This window comes from Aquarana catesbeiana, linkage group LG08, assembly GCF_042186555.1.
Source record: "Aquarana catesbeiana isolate 2022-GZ linkage group LG08, ASM4218655v1, whole genome shotgun sequence".
Classification (NCBI taxonomy): Eukaryota; Metazoa; Chordata; class Amphibia; order Anura; family Ranidae; genus Aquarana; species Aquarana catesbeiana.
The window spans coordinates 78,117,118-78,132,979 of NC_133331.1; the positions used below are offsets into that span (position 1 = coordinate 78,117,118).

At 42.1% G+C, this 15,862-nt stretch overlaps 1 protein-coding gene across 2 annotated transcripts in view; it reads left to right on the forward strand.

Annotated features, from left to right (window-relative positions):
* The window catches only part of LOC141105868 (protein FRA10AC1), a 96,672-nt gene that overhangs the window by 19,956 nt on the left and 60,854 nt on the right, over positions 1–15,862 (forward strand). For both annotated transcript variants that reach the window (XM_073596023.1, XM_073596024.1), the window contains exons 3-4: positions 10,084–10,179; positions 10,272–10,317. In XM_073596023.1, the coding sequence (XP_073452124.1) occupies positions 10,084–10,179; positions 10,272–10,317 (142 nt within the window). The remainder of the gene's footprint in view (positions 1–10,083; positions 10,180–10,271; positions 10,318–15,862) is intronic.

The window sequence follows — 15,862 nt, forward strand, 5'->3', positions numbered from 1 at the left end:
TGCCAATCAGTGCCCAGAAGTGCCACAACAATAAAGTGTGCCAGTGCCAATCACAGTGTCAATCACTGCCCACCACAGTGCCAATCACTGCCCAGCAGTAACACCTGTCAGTACTTCTCAGTACCTAATCATCAGTGTCACCTATCAGTGCTGCATATCAGTGGCCATCAATTCTACATATCAGTGCCTCCCCATCAGTGCCACTCATCAGTGCTGCCTCATCAGTGCCCGTCAGTGAAGGGGAAAACAAAATTTTATGAAAGAAACTAAAAAAAAAAAAAATTTTTCTCCAAAATTTTGGTCTTTTTTAAGTTTGTTTAGCAAAAAATAAAAACCGCAGAGGTGATCAAATGCCACCAAAAGAAAGCTCTATTTGTGGGAAGAAAATTATGTTTGGGTAGAGTGTTGCATGACCGCGCAATTGTCATTCAAAGTGTGATAGCGCTGAAAGCTGAAAATTGTCCTCGACAGGAAGGGGCGTAAGTGCCTGGTATTGAAGTGGTTAAATATCGTGCTGGGGGGGTGTCTATAGTATGCCTGTAATGTGGCGCTGTTTTCCCATGTTTACAACTGTGCCACAGCAAAATGACATTTCTAAAGGGGAAAAAAAGTCATTAAAACCTGAACGCGGCAGTAATGAATTGTCGGGTCTCGGCAATATAGATAAAACTAATTGAAAAAAAAAAAACGGCATGGTGTCCCCCCCCAGTCCATTACCAGGACCTTTGGGTCTGGTATGAATATTAAGGGGAACCCCCTCTGATGCCACGTGACATCAGAGGAAGGTGGGGTCACCCGTTTATGTCACTGAGTGGCCCCGCCCTCAGCTATATAACAGCTGTCACCGAGAAGGAGGGTCACTCGGCGGGAGCCTTCCATGGAGGCGGTGCTGTTGCGGCTTTTTTTTTCTTTTTTTGGCTGGTCGACAGCGTGAGATGGATCTATGTCTCGGGACATTTTTATTATCTTTTAATAAAGGACTTGTCCCAAAGTGTCTCCTGTCTTTTTTACTATTTTTGACACTTTTTTTGTGAAATGGTAAGGGAACAATGTACCCGTTACCAATTCACATGGGGGGAGGCTGGGATCTGGGGGTCCCCTTGTTAAAGGGGGCTTCCAGATTCCGATAAGCCCCCCACCTGCAGACCCTCACAACCACCGGGCAAGGGTTGTGGGGATGAGGCCCTTGTCCCCATCAACATGGGGACAAGGTGCTTTTGAGGGCTACTCCAGTGCACCCACCCCATGTTGAGGGCATGTGGTCTGGTACGGTTCAGGAGGAACGGGCGTTCTCTTGTCCCCCCCCCCCCTCTTTTCCTGTGGCCTGCCAGGTTGCATGCTCAGATAAGGGCCTGGTATGGATTTTGTTGGGACCCCCACGCAATTTTTAATTTTTTGGTTCCAGGTTCCCCTTAATATTCATACCAGACCCAAAGGGCCTGGTAATGGACGGGGGGGACCCATGCCGTTTTTTTCAATGAGTTTTATCTATATTGCCAAGACCCGACAATTCATTACAGCCGTGATCAGTTTTAAATGACTTTTTTCCTTTAGAAATGTAATTTTGCTGTGGTACTGTTTTAAACACGGGAAAACTGCGCCACTTTACAGGCATACTATAGACACCCCCCAGGCACGATATTTAAAGGAATATTTCATTTTTATTGTTTCACTTTAAGCATTATTAAAATCACTGCTCCTGAAAAATGGCAATTTTTTTTGCATTGATGCATGTCCCCTGGGGCAGGACCCAGGTCCCCAAACACTTTTTATGACAATACTTGCATATAAGCCTTTAAAATGAGCACTTTTGAATTTTCATGTTCGTGTCCCATAGACTTTAACGGTGTTCGCGTGTTCGTCCGAATGTTTTGCCTGTTCGTGTGTTCAGGTGCGAACCGGGGGTGTTCGGCCCATCCTTAGTTAAAACGGTGCTGCAACAAGCCTAAATCTGGTCACAGTACATAACATAAGTATGCTGCCAGTGCACCATTAAGCTTCATTCTAATGCTGGCCATACACTATACGAAAAAACGACCGAAATTTGGTCATTTAGACAGTTCGTTCGGTTTTCGGCCAGTTAATGGGCACAAAATCGTTAATCGTTGGGTCATTTTCAGCCGATAAAACGAAGGACAAGTTTGAAAATTTTGTGCCCAACGAACAGTAAATTGAAATGTTAATGTGTTTCCCGTTCGAACTATCTGCACTAGGTATATGTAAAAAAAACGAATAAAAAATGCATTCATTTATGTCCACTGAATGATTTATCGGTCATTACTTAATTGTATTATCGTTTGTGCTCACGGCCGAATGTTCGTTTTTCGAAAATGGGTTCAGTCGATTTTTCGTAGTGTATGGCAAGCATAAGTGCAAGGCTCCCCCCCCCCCTTCTTCTTCTTCCTTTTTTTTTTTTTTTTTTTTTTTTTTAATTATTATTCTAGACAATCCCATGCACATATGTCCAGATGGGCTGGATGTACTAGTCCAGGGTTGTCCAGACTGGCCAGTGGGAGTAGAAAATGTCAGTGAGTGGACAATGCCATAGGCTTGGTGATCAGTGGGAGTAAAGAGTTACAGGGCATCTGTGGTCAGTAGGAGGAGGAATAATGCCTCTCCATTGGTTTTAGTGGGAAGAGATGTGCCCCACCATTGGTTTCAGTGGAAGGATTAGTGTTCCATCTTTGGTGTCAGTGGAAGGAAAGGTGCTTTATCTTTGGTGTCAGTAGGAGGAATAGTGCCCCATCTTTGGTGTCAGTGGGAGGAATAGTGCCCCATCTTTGGTGTCAGTGGGAGGAATAGTGCCCCATCTTTGGTGTCAGTGGGAGAAATAGTGCCTCATCTTTCGTGTCAGTGGGAGGAATAGTGCCCCATCTTTTGTGTCAGTGGAAGGATTAGCGCCCCATCTTTGGTGTCAGTGGGAGGAATAGTGCCCCATCTTTGGTGTCAGTGGGAGGAATAGTGCCCCATCTTTGGTGTCAGTGGGAGGAATAGTGCCCCATCTTTGGTGTCAGTGGGAGGAGTAGTGCCCCATCTTTGGTGTCAGTGGGAGGAATAGTGCCTCATCTTTTGTGTCAGTGGGAGGAATAGTGCCCCATCTTTTGTGTCAGTGGAAGGATTAGCGCCCCATCTTTGGTGTCAGTGGGAGGAATAGTGCCCCATCTTTGGTGTCAGTGGGAGGAATAGTGCCCCATCTTTGGTGTCAGTGGGAGAAATAGTGCCTCATCTTTCGTGTCAGTGGGAGGAATAGTGCCCCATCTTTTGTGTCAGTGGAAGGATTAGCGCCCCATCTTTGGTGTCAGTGGGAGGAATAGTGCCCCATCTTTGGTGTCAGTGGGAGGAATAGTGCCCCATCTTTGGTGTCAGTGGGAGGAATAGTGCCCCATCTTTGGTGTCAGTGGGAGGAGTAGTGCCCCATCTTTGGTGTCAGTGGGAGGAATAGTGCCTCATCTTTTGTGTCAGTGGGAGGAATAGTGCCCCATCTTTTGTGTCAGTGGAAGGATTAGCGCCCCATCTTTGGTGTCAGTGGGAGGAATAGTGCCCCATCTATTGTGTTAGTGGGAGAAATGTTCCATTATTTATGTCAGTGGGAGGAATTCTACCTCCTTGTTAGTGTCAGTGGAAGGAATAGTGCCCCAAGGTGCTGCGCTAATCTTTAAGAATCTCAATTACTGTGATAATAAATAAGTCACAACATGAAGGAAACAAAGAAATACAATGTTCACAATTGAAAACTGTGATCATAAATTTGTGTACAACCAAAATAATATATTCCAAAGTGTAAGTGCTGTTCAAAATGAAGAGTCCATTAAACTGGCATACATGGTCCTCAGTTTTTTTAAATAGTGACCAGCTGTACCTTTTAAAACAAGTCTTTGTGTATATTTCTATCCTGTGTCTACGCCACCATGCAACACATAATGAGGCAATGCCATCACCACCTCCAGGGCAGAGCCAGTGCGATTCTGGTGTGAACTGGCTTTCAAAGTGACAAGGAGAGTAACCGAAGCAATACATAAGCAGGATAGTTTCTTATCGGGGTGTTAGGAATGTGAATATTTGGCAGAAGAGTTGGTATATTGCCAGGGATTTTGGATGCAGTGGAGAAAGCATACACCATGAAATAAATGTGTATATACAGAGTTTACAATTTATTTCACACCTGGTAGTTCTAGAGTAATTCTTATTGTCTAACCTGGAAAAATGGAAATAATAATATGTATTTACAGCAGTGGTGCCCAACTGTTCAATATTTCCACACAGGTTATTGTCTAACCTGTGTGGAAATATTGAACAGTTGGGCACCACTGCTGTAAATACATATTTATTGGATATGGGTTAAAAAAATGCTTTAAGAGTACACAATTGATAGTATTGTAAGCTGACTTGATTACACTTTACTGTATAATGAACACATTGTGCAAAATGTATTTTGAAGTCATATTCTTGGACATAGAAAGCATGAAGGGGGAGAGGACTGTGGTCCCTTTAAGGAAAAACTGTCTACATGAATGTTATTTGGAGCTTTTGTGGTGTCAGGTCCCTGAAGATTTTATAATTAGGTTTGTGGTTTCTAATGCACCTTGGAGATCTTTCAGCTCGCTTCTCTGAAAGCCTCATAAATAACTTTTGCTTATTGTATCCGTCAATTACATTTAATATGTTTATTCAGTCAGAAAATTAAAATCTGCTTTCTAATTATGGAAAGAAAATACCAGATATGAAGATGTAGCTTGTAGTCTGGTATCTGCAACAATGAAAGGAGGTCATCAAAGCTGTGTGCAGATCATTTGATCTAATCCAGCCATTCTAAACCTTTGTACCTTATAGCAGCCATTCTCAAACAAGGGTTTTGTGGAAGCTCTAGCGGTTGCTTAAGGTGTCCTTTTGACCTGTGGCTAATTAACCTCCCATTTGGTGGTGTCTGCATAGTTCTGGGACAAAGATACTTTGGCAGAGACAGTGCCATGACATCAGTGACCTTTTTAACTGTAATGGTGGCATTCTTCCTACTGTCCCCTGATGAATTGGTTTTAGCAGAGGTTCCCTTAGACTGAAACATTTTTTTTCAAGGTTTCTTTTGGGGTAAGAAGATTGAGAGAGGCTGCTCTAGAGGAACCCTTTAAGGTCACAGCCAACCCCTGCTAAAAATATTTACAATGTTAGCTCTGTATGCCAAAGTAATAATATTTATGAAATAAATAAATTATAATTGTCTGAGAATACCAAACTAAATCCCGATTTAGGCTGGGTTCACACTGGTATGACAAACACTGGAACATTGGGAGCACAAGTCGCATCATGTGTAAAAATGGTTCCCTATGAGAGCCGACTTGACTAGTCTGACACATTGGGTCCTACTTTGAAAAAGGTTCCTGCACTACTTTGGTCCAACTTTAATCCTACTTTGATCCTACTTCAGCCCATTGAAGTCGGATCAAAGTTGGATCATCGTCTTTACTGATCCAACTTTGGCATGCGACTTGTGCTCTGGTGATCTTGAAGGGGAACTCTACGCCACAAATTAAAAAAAAAAAAAAAAAACAGCATAGAGTCGTCGTCGTCGTCCCCCCCAATCCATACCAGGCCCTTATCCGAACACACAAGCCCGGCAGGTCTGGAAAGGGGGTGGGGATGAGCGAGCGCCCCCTTCCTGAACCATACAGGGCAATTTAGGAAATGGCAATCACAGGTCAATTGGCTTCAGTATAAATCACACAAATAGGAAACCTAAGGGGAACACAACGACACTGTATTTCAAAAGAGCCAACTTCCCTAAACTACGAACCTTGCTAGAAGATATACATTGGGACAAAATTGTAGAAACAAAGAACACGGAGGAGAGATGGGTTTGCTTTAAGAGCATATTAAATAAGGGCAATAGCCAGTGCATCCCATTGGGAAATAAATTTAAAGAGCAATCAAAAGTCTGGATGGCTTAACTCCAATGTAAAAATGCACATGAAAGCAAAGAAGAAGGCCTTAAAGTACAAGGCTGCGGGATCATCATCAGCATTCAGACTTTACAAAGAATGCAACAAGATATGCAAGGGTGCAATTAGGGCAGCTAAGATAGAACATGAAGGACACATAGTGGAGGAGAGCAAAAAAAATAAGTATATAAACAGTAAAAAAAGGGAGGATGGACCATATTGGCCCCATAAAGAATGAGGAAGGACATCTGGTTACAAGGGATGGGGAGATGACGAAGGTAATGAATTTATTCTTCTCCTCAGCCTTCACAAGGTAATTGGGGGGGCTTTAGTAACCAAAACTGCAGTGTTTGTCCTCATGACACATCACAAGAAGCACCCTCATGGCTAACAGAGGACAGAATTAGAAATAGACTTGGGAAACTTAACATTAATAAATCACCTGGACCAGATGGCTTGCACCCAAGGGTACTTGGGGAACTCAGTCAAGTAATTGCCAGACCATTGTTCTTAATTTTTACTGATTGGAATGGTACCAGCTGATTGGAGAAAAGCCAATGTAGCACCAATATTTAAAAAAGGGATACAATACATCCCTGGGAATTACAAACCAGTTAGCCTAACATCAATAGTATGCAAGCTCTTGGAGGGGATGATAAGGGACTATATACAAGATTTTAGTAATGAAAACGGTATTGATATTAGCAGTAATCAGCATGGATTCATGAAGAATCGTTCTTGCCAAACCAATCTATTAACCTTCTATTAGGAGGTGAGCTGCCATCTAGATAAAGGAAGGCCCGTAGACGTGGTGTATCTGGATTTTGCAAAAGCATTTGACACAGTTCCCCATAAACGTTTACTGTACGAAGTAAGGTCTGTTAGCATGGACCAAAGGGTGAGTACATGGATTGAAAACTGGCTACAAGGGCGAGTTCAGAGGGTGGTGATAAATGGAGAATACTCGGAATGGTCAGGGGTGGGAAGTGGGGTCCACCAGGGTTCTGTGCAGCGACCAATCCTGTTTAATTTGTTCATAAAGGACCGGGAGGATGGGGTAAACAGTTCAATCTCTGTATTTGCGGATGACACTAAGCTAAGCAGGGAAATAACTTCTCTGTAGGATGTGGAAGCCTTGCAAGAAGATCTGAACAAATTAATAGGGCGGGCAACTATATGCCAAATGAGGTTTAATGTAGAAAAATGTAAAATAATGCATTTGGATGGCAAAAATATGAATGCAATCTACTCACTTGGGGGTGAACCTCTGGGGGAATCTAGGGTGGAAAAGGACCTGGTTGTCCTAGTAGATGATAGGCTCAGCAATGGCATGCAATGCCAAGCTGCTGCCAGCAGAGCAAACAGAATATTTGGCATGCATTAAAAAGGGAATTAACTCGGATAAAGCAATAATTCTCCCACTCTACAAGACTTTGGTCCGGCCTCATCTGGAGTATGCTGTTCAGTTCTGGGCACCAGTCCTCAGGAAGGATGTGCTGGAAATGGAGCGAGTACAAAGAAGGGCAACAAAGCTAATAAAGGCTTTGGAGGATATTGGGTATGAAGAAAGGTTGCAAGCACTGAACGTATTCTCTCTGGAGAAGAGACACTTGAGAGGGAATATGATTTCAGTTTACAAATACCATACTGGTGACCCCCACAATAGGGATGAAACTTTTTCGCGGAAGGTAGTTTAATAAGACACGTGGCCACTCATTAAAATTAGAAGAAAAGAGGTTTAACCTTTAAACTGAGTAGAGGGTTCTTTACTGTAAGCGCGGCAAGGATGTGGAATTCCCTTCCATAGGCGGTGGTTTCAGCAGGGGGGGCATCGATAGTTTCAAAAACTATTAGATAAGCACCTGACATATAATCACACACATAGGTTGGACTTGTGTCTTTTTTCAACCTCACCTACTATGTAACTATATGTAACATGCCATCAACATGTTATCGGGGTCTGCGGGTGGGGGCTTATCGGAATCTGGAAGCCGCCTTTAACAAGGTGGCCCCCAGATCCCGGCCCCCCCACCCTATATGAATGAGTATGGGATACATTGTACCCCTACCCATTCACCTAAAAAAAAAAAAAAGTATCAAAAATAGAAACAGTACACTGGTTTTTGACAAAGTAATTTTATTAAAGCAGCTCCGGTGTCTCTTCTCCTTCTGATTTCTTCTCCCTCCGATGTCTTCATCCTCCCGGTTCTTCTCCCTCCGCTAATGACCTCTTCCTCTGGTTTTTCTCCCTCCGCTGATGTCTTCTTCCGCTGCCGGTTCTCCTCTCTGCGCTGTCTTCTCCCTCTGCCAGTTCTCCTCTCTGCCCTGTCTTCCCACTCTGCCGGTTCTCCTCTCTCCGCTGTCTTTTTCCTCTGCCGGTTCTCCTCTCTCCACTGTCTTCTTCCTCTGCCGGTTCTCCTCTCTCCGCTGTCGTCTCCCCCTGTTCTCCCTCCGATCTTCACCCGATGCTCACTCCCGCTCTAATGCTAGGGCCGCCGCGTGCCATTACGTATATAGCCGTGGGGCGTGGCCACCCGGTGATGTTACCAGATGCCCCACCCCCCTGTGACACCCTGCCCCATCATGCCACACGTGGGGTTCCCCTTAAAATCCATACAAGACCAAAGGGTCTGGTATAGTCTTGGAGGGGAAACTCTATGCCGTGTTATTTTTTTATTTGATATTATGTTTTCCCTAAAGATTGATACCAGACACAAAGGGCCTGGTAATGTCGGATCCCATTCATTGAAGTCCAATGAAAGTCAGACTTCAAGTCGCAGGGCAAAGTTGGATCCACAGCTGTACGACTGTCATGTCGTACTAGTGTGAACCCAGCCTTACAGCTCTTCATATGAGGACTGAGGCATTGGAGATGGGATGCCAGTCTTGTCATTTGCCATAACTATGTTACACATAAATTGACTGGTTATGATAAAAAGATGTAAATGAGTACATATTTAGGCAATGGGGCTAGGCACACCATATGGAATGAAACTGAATGTACAAAGGCATTAACAATGTATAAGGCTGCAACTTTTTAATGTTTTGTGCTGGATTTTTAAAATGGTGCAATAAAAATCAAGTGATTTTATTTATATATTCATCCCTGAATGGTTTGTGTAAAGTCAAAATGTAAACTGTGGTATAATTTTGGTATGAAAATATAGATATTGTACTGGAGAGGTCCTTACTTGTGTATAGAACTGTCTAAAAATAAACACAGGCTGTGCATATTCCCCCTTGTCCACTTACACTACTAGATGTAGGTAGAGAAAATCCCCCTTGAACGTCAAGGTAAAATTACTCCTTACATTGATGGTCACTGTACATGGGATATTAATATTTACCATTGCTCAGTGTGAGAATCCAGCAAGATTGTCTGTTGATCTGACAATATGCAGGTTGATGATTTCCCATGCCTGTGACTGTTTTTGAGTTTGGAAAGTTTGATTTTACAGATGATAATAATAATCAGTAACTTAAATTATAATACAGAGCCCAAGACAAGGGCCCAAGGAGGAGAATCGGGCCACCTTAGCAATACTACAGTTCAAACGGCAACTGCCCCAACCTATAACTGGACTTAGAAGCACATGGAAGTTGCGACTATAAAAAAAAAAAAAATTATAGTGTTAGAACTGCAGGTACTGGGGTGCCTTGTCGCGGCCTCTGCATCTTACGCATTTATTTGCAAATGTGTGCAAACGAAACCCCTGTTTTTAACATGAACTGTTAGACAGGACAATTCGGGTGGTTGTTGCAAGCTGGCTGGCAAGTTGAACTCGGATTTTTCTTTGTTTTTGTTTTACATCTTAGCAATACCCATAGAGGAAATAATTACCACCTTTCAAAATGGGACTTAATCTGTATTTAAACATTTTTTTGCTCTTTTTTTTTTTTTTTCTGTGTGTATAGCCTTGCCAATATCCTTTTTTCAGGGGAGTTGCAGAAGGAAGAGGGACAGGTTTCAGCGCGTACATGAGTCAGGCAGATGTCTTCCCACCTGTGGCTAGGCTTAAAGAAAGAAAATTGGCATTCTTCTATACTTTTCTGTGATCTATAATATCTGTCCAGTGTCATGGCAGGTTTTTACGTTTTGGCCTTTACACATAGATAATCCTGTACTAACTTCTCATTTGTGCCACTACAGCAGTAAAGAAGATGAAGCTTTGGTTAAGAAGCCATTCCAGAAAGAGAAACATGGGAAGGTGGCACACAAGCGGGTTGCAGCAGAGGAATGGGACAGGTAAAGAACACCATGGTATTATCTTTATCTAATTCCGTAATAACTGGCGGCACTGTATAGACTAACATGTAATTTGCTTTCCACAAACCTAGGGAGGAGGCGCGAAATCGGCGATTTCATCTAATATCAATGGATGCCGTATCCTTTGTCTGCCGTCCTAACATCCAGTCAAGTAATTATTAGTTCCAGGGCCATCATTAAACCCTCCACTGGCTGTGTTGTGACATTAAATGTAATTGTTGTTTATTCTGGAATACCCTTTTCAAACTGTAGAGAGAACAAACTGCACGTCTGTAAACATTTTAGGAATTTAGAAAAATGTTTTGTATAGTAAACAACAACAAAAAAAAGAGAATTTGGATGGAGATATAGATAGATTGATTATTTATATGTGTGTGTGTATATATAAACAGTATCTCACAAAAGTGAGTACACCTCTCATATTTTTGTAAATATTTTATAATGTCTTTTCATGTGGCAACACTGAAGAAATGACACTTTGCTACAATGTAAAGTAGTGAGTGTACAGCTTGTATAACAGTGTGAATTTGCTGCCCCCTCAAAATAACTCAACACACAACCATTAATGTCTAAACCACTGGCAACAAAAGTGAGTACACCCCTAAGTGAAAATGCCCAAAGTGTCAATATTTTGTGTGGCCACCATTATTTTCCAGCACTGCCTTAACCCTCTTGGGCATGGAGTTCACCAGAGCTTCACAGGTTGCCACCGGAGTCCTCTGCCACTCCTCCATAACAACATCACGGAGCTGGTGAATGTTAGAGACTTTGCACTAGTCCACCTTCCGTTTGAGGATGCCCCACAGATGCTCAATAGGGTTTAGGTCTGAAGACATGCTTGGCCAGTCCATCACCATTACCCTCAGCTTCTTTAGCAAGGCAGTAGTTGTCTTGGAGGTGTGTTTGGGGTCGTTATGTTGGAATGCTGCCCTGCTGCCCAGTCTCCGAAGGGAGGGGATCCTGCTCTGCTTCACTATGTCACAGTACATGTTGGCATTCATGGTTCCCTCAATGAACTGTAGCTCCCTAGTGCCAGCAGCCCCAGACCATGACACTCCCACCACCACCACGCTTGACTGTAGGCAAGACACACTTGTCTTTGTACTCCTCACCTGGTTGCCGCCACACGCACTTGACTTGACATTTGAACCAAATAAGTTTATCTTGGTCTCATCAGACCACAGGACATGGTTCCAGTAATCCATGTCATTAGTCCCCTTGTCTTCAGCAAGCTGTTTGTGGGCTTTCTTGTGCATCATCTTTAGAAGAGACTTCCTTCTGGGACGACAGCCATGCAGACCAATTTGATGCAGTGTGCGGTGTATGGTCTGAGCACTGACAGGCGGACCCCCACCCCTTCAACCTCTGCAGCAATACTGGCAGCACTCATATGTCTATTTCCCAAAGACAACCTCTGGATATGACGCTGAGCACGTGCACTCAACCTCTTTGGTCCACCATAGCGAGGCCTGTTCTGAGTGGAACCTGTCCTGTTAAACCGCTGTATGGTCTTGGTCATCATGCTGCAGCTCAGTTTCAGGGTCTTAGCAATCTTCTTATAACCTAGGCCATCTTTATGTAGAGCAACAATTCTTTTTTTCAGATCCTCAGAGAGTTCTTTGCCATGAGGTGCCATGTTGAACTTCCAGTGACCAGTATGAGAGAGTGAGAGCGATAACACCAAATTTAACACACCTGCTCCCCATTCACACCTGAGACCTTGTAACACAAACACACATGACACGGGGGAGAGAAAATGGCTAATTGAGCCCAATTTTCACTTGGGGGTGTACTCACTTTTGTTGCCAGTGGTTTAAACATTAATGGCTGTGTGTTGAGTTATTTTGAGAGGACAGCAAATTTACACTGTTATACAAGCTGTACACTCACTACTTTACATTATCGCAAAGTGTCATTTCTTCAGTATTGTCCCATGCATGAAAAGAGATAAAAAAAATTTACAAAAATGTGAGGGGTGTACTCTCTTTTGTGAGATAAAATATAATATATATTTTGTGTGTGTGTGTATGTATGTATATGTGTGTATGTATGTATATGTGTGTATGTATGTATGAATATATATATATATATATATAATGTATATGTCTACACACCCCTGTTAAAATGTCAGGTTTCTGTGATGTAAAAAAATATCATTTTAAAACTTTTTCCACCTATAATGTGACCTATAAACTGTACAACTCCAATTGAAAAACAAACTGAAATCTTTTAGGGGAGGAAAGTAAAAATACAAAACTAAAATAACGTGGTTGCATAAGTGTGCACACCCTCTTATGACTGGTAATGTAGCTCTGTTCAGAATTAAGCACTCACATTCAAACTCATGTTAAATAGGAGTCAGTACACACCTGCCATCGTTTAAAGTGTCTCTGATTAACCCCAAATAAAGTTCAGCTGTTCTAGTAGGTTTTTCTTGACATATTCTTAGCCGCATCCTACAGCAAAGCAAAGGTCCGCAGAGAGCTTCCAAAGCATCAGAGGGATCTCATTGTTAAAAGGTATCAGTCAGGAGAAGGGTACAAAAGATTTTCCAAGGCATTAGATATACCATGGAACACAGTAAAGACAGTCATCATCAAGTGGAGAAAATATGGCACAACAGTGACATTACCAAGAACTGAAAGTCCCTCCAAAACTGATGAAAAGACTAGAAGAAAACTGGTCAGGGAGGCTGCCAAGAGGCCTACGGTGACATTAAAGGAGCTGCAGGAATATCTGGCAAGTACTGGCTGTGTGGTACATGTGACAACAATCTCCCGTATTCTTCATATGTCTGAGCTATGGGGTAGAGTGGCAAGACGGAAGCCTTTTCTTTCAAAGAAAAACATCCAAGCCTGGATACATTTTGCAAAAACACATCTAAAGTCTCCAAAAAGCATGTAGGAAAATGTGTTGTGGTCTGATGAAACCAAGGTTGAACCTTTTGGCCATAATTCCAAAAGATATGTTTGGCGCAAAAACAACACTGCACATCACCAAAAGAACACCATACCTACTGTGAAGCATGGTGGTGGCAGCATCATGCTTTGGGGCTGTTTTTCTTCAGCTGGAACAGGGGCCTTAGTCAGGGTAGAGGTAATTATGAACAGTTCCAAATACCAGATAATATTGGCACAAAACCTTCAGGCTTCTGCTAGAAAGCTGAACATGAAGAGGAACTTCATCTTTCAGCATGAGAACGACCCAAAACATACATCCAAATGGATTCACCAGAAGAAGATTAAAGTTTTGGAATGGCCCAGACCTGCATCCGATTGAAAATCTGTGGGGTGATCTGAAGAGGGCTGTGCCACGGAGATGCCTTCACAATCTGACAGATATAGAGTGTTTTTGCAAAGAAGAGTGGGCAAATATTGCCAAGTCAAGATGTGCCATGCTGATTGACTCATACCCAAAAACACTGAGTGCTGTAATAAAATCAAAAGGTGCTTTAACAAAGTATTAGTTTAAGGGTGTGCACACTTATGCAACCATATTATTTTTTTTTATTTTTACTTACCTCCACCGAAAAGATTTCAGTTTGCTGTTCAACTGAGTTGTACAGTTCATAGGTCACATTAAAGGTGGAAAAATTTCTGAAATGAGTTATCTTTGTCGTATTTTTTTTTTTTACATCACAGAAACCTGATATTTTACCAAGGCGTGTAGACTTTTTATATCCACTGTATATGTGTGTGATAGATAGATAGATAGATAGATAGATAGATAGATAGATAGATAGATAGATAGATGTGTTAGATGTGTTTTTGTTTTTTTCAATGTAGAAAAGTATCAATTGTATAGTAATAGCATAGAAAACCAGACGGAGGGTCTATTCCCCCCCCCCCCCCCAGGTTGAATTCTGAAAGCAGTTGTAATTTTTTTTTTTTTAGCAATATGAAATGTAAAAATAGCCATAAAATGTGTTCTGAATTTGTAAAATAAAGATGACATCATATCCTGTTATTAAATAATGTTGTCCAGAGCATGATGAGCTCACCAAAGGCCTAGGCTCAGATAACTGTTCCTCATCTTCACATCCAAATAAACAAGTTGCTTTTGGCAAATCTCACATTTTAAATAAAAGAGAAAGTTCAGAGGGTTCATCCAGCTTTCTGTCTTGCTTAACAGAGAATCCCTGTAGGCTAAAAACCTACAAAATCAAGTGAGCTGGGGTAACATTTTTGGTCAAACTGGGAGATTTACTAAAACTGGAGAGTGATGATCTGATGCAGCTGTGCATGGTAGCCAATCGGCTTCTAACTTCAGCTTGTTCAATTAAGGCTTGACAAAGAACCTGGAACCTGATTGGTCTCTATGCAGAGCTGCACCAGATTTTGCACTCTCTCATTTTTAGTAAATCAACCCCACAGTGACTAAATCCTTTCACATGCAGTCACTGTTCAACAGCACAATATAATAAGGTAGTTACAGCTGTCTAAATAGAATAGCCAGCAGTGGAGAATTCTCCATTCATGCTGTTATCGTGGATGAGAGATTCAGCTTGTGGGTCAAGTGTTCGGGAGAGGTTAAATGTGGAGGGTCACATCTAGGGATTACGTTAAGTTTTTAAGGTGCATGGGTCCACCAGAGAGTTGGGTAAAGTAAATCTGTTCTTTGCTCATTTAGTTAATAGTCAGCATTGTCACGCAGGGAGTCCACATCCCTGTGTGAGCTGTAGCTCAACATCACATCTTGTGTGGGCTTATTCAGTTGGTGAACTGAGTGGCAAGGGAACAAAAGGAAAGTAGGTGTGTTTTGTATATGAGGAGGGTCAATTTAAAGTGAACCAGTTTCTTTGCTCTGTGTATAGGTAAGGCACAGATTCACTTTAAGGTCAGAGGTCAATTTTTTCCATACTTTAATTGGTGGAAAAAAAAACTCCTAAAAATACTAAACCAAAGAAATGTATGCTTCCTATAGAAAGTATTCACCCTCTTGGAGTTTTTTTATGTTTTATTGTCATAGAACTTTTGAATCACAATTTTTTTTTTTTTTGTTTTTTTTCTACGCTATTTGACAGAAATAGACTTTTATATGTCAAAGTGAAAATAGATCTCTAGAAAGTGGTTTAAATGTATTGCCTCAAATATCAAAAAACAAATATCATCGATTTAACTGTATTTAAAAAGGGTTGTAAAGACAGGAGGTTTTTATCTTAGTGCATTAAGATAAAAAATCTCGTGTGTGTGTGTGTGTAGCAGCCCCCCTAATACTTACCTGAGCCCCATCTCTGTCTAGCTATGTCCACGAGTCTTTTGGCCTACCGGGGCACTCCCTCCTGATTGGCTGAGACACAGCAGCGATGCCATTGGCTCCCACTGCTGTCAATTAAAGTCAGTTAGCCAATCAGGAGAGAGAGGGGCGGGGCCAAACACACAGCTCTGGGGGCTGTAGGGGCACTCGACAGGAGGGGAGGGGCCAGGAGCACAGAATAGGGACCCGAGAAGAGGAGGATCGGGCCTGCCCTGTGAAAATCCACTGCACAGAGCAGGTAAGTATTATTTTTTTTTTTAATAAAAATACTTTACAATCACTTTTTATATATGAAGTATACTGTATACTACCTTTTATCATGACATCCTTAAGTATCCATGCGCACTTGCAAATGGGGCCACTTGTGATTACCTGCAACAAACTTAGCGGGCTACCCTGTGGTTAG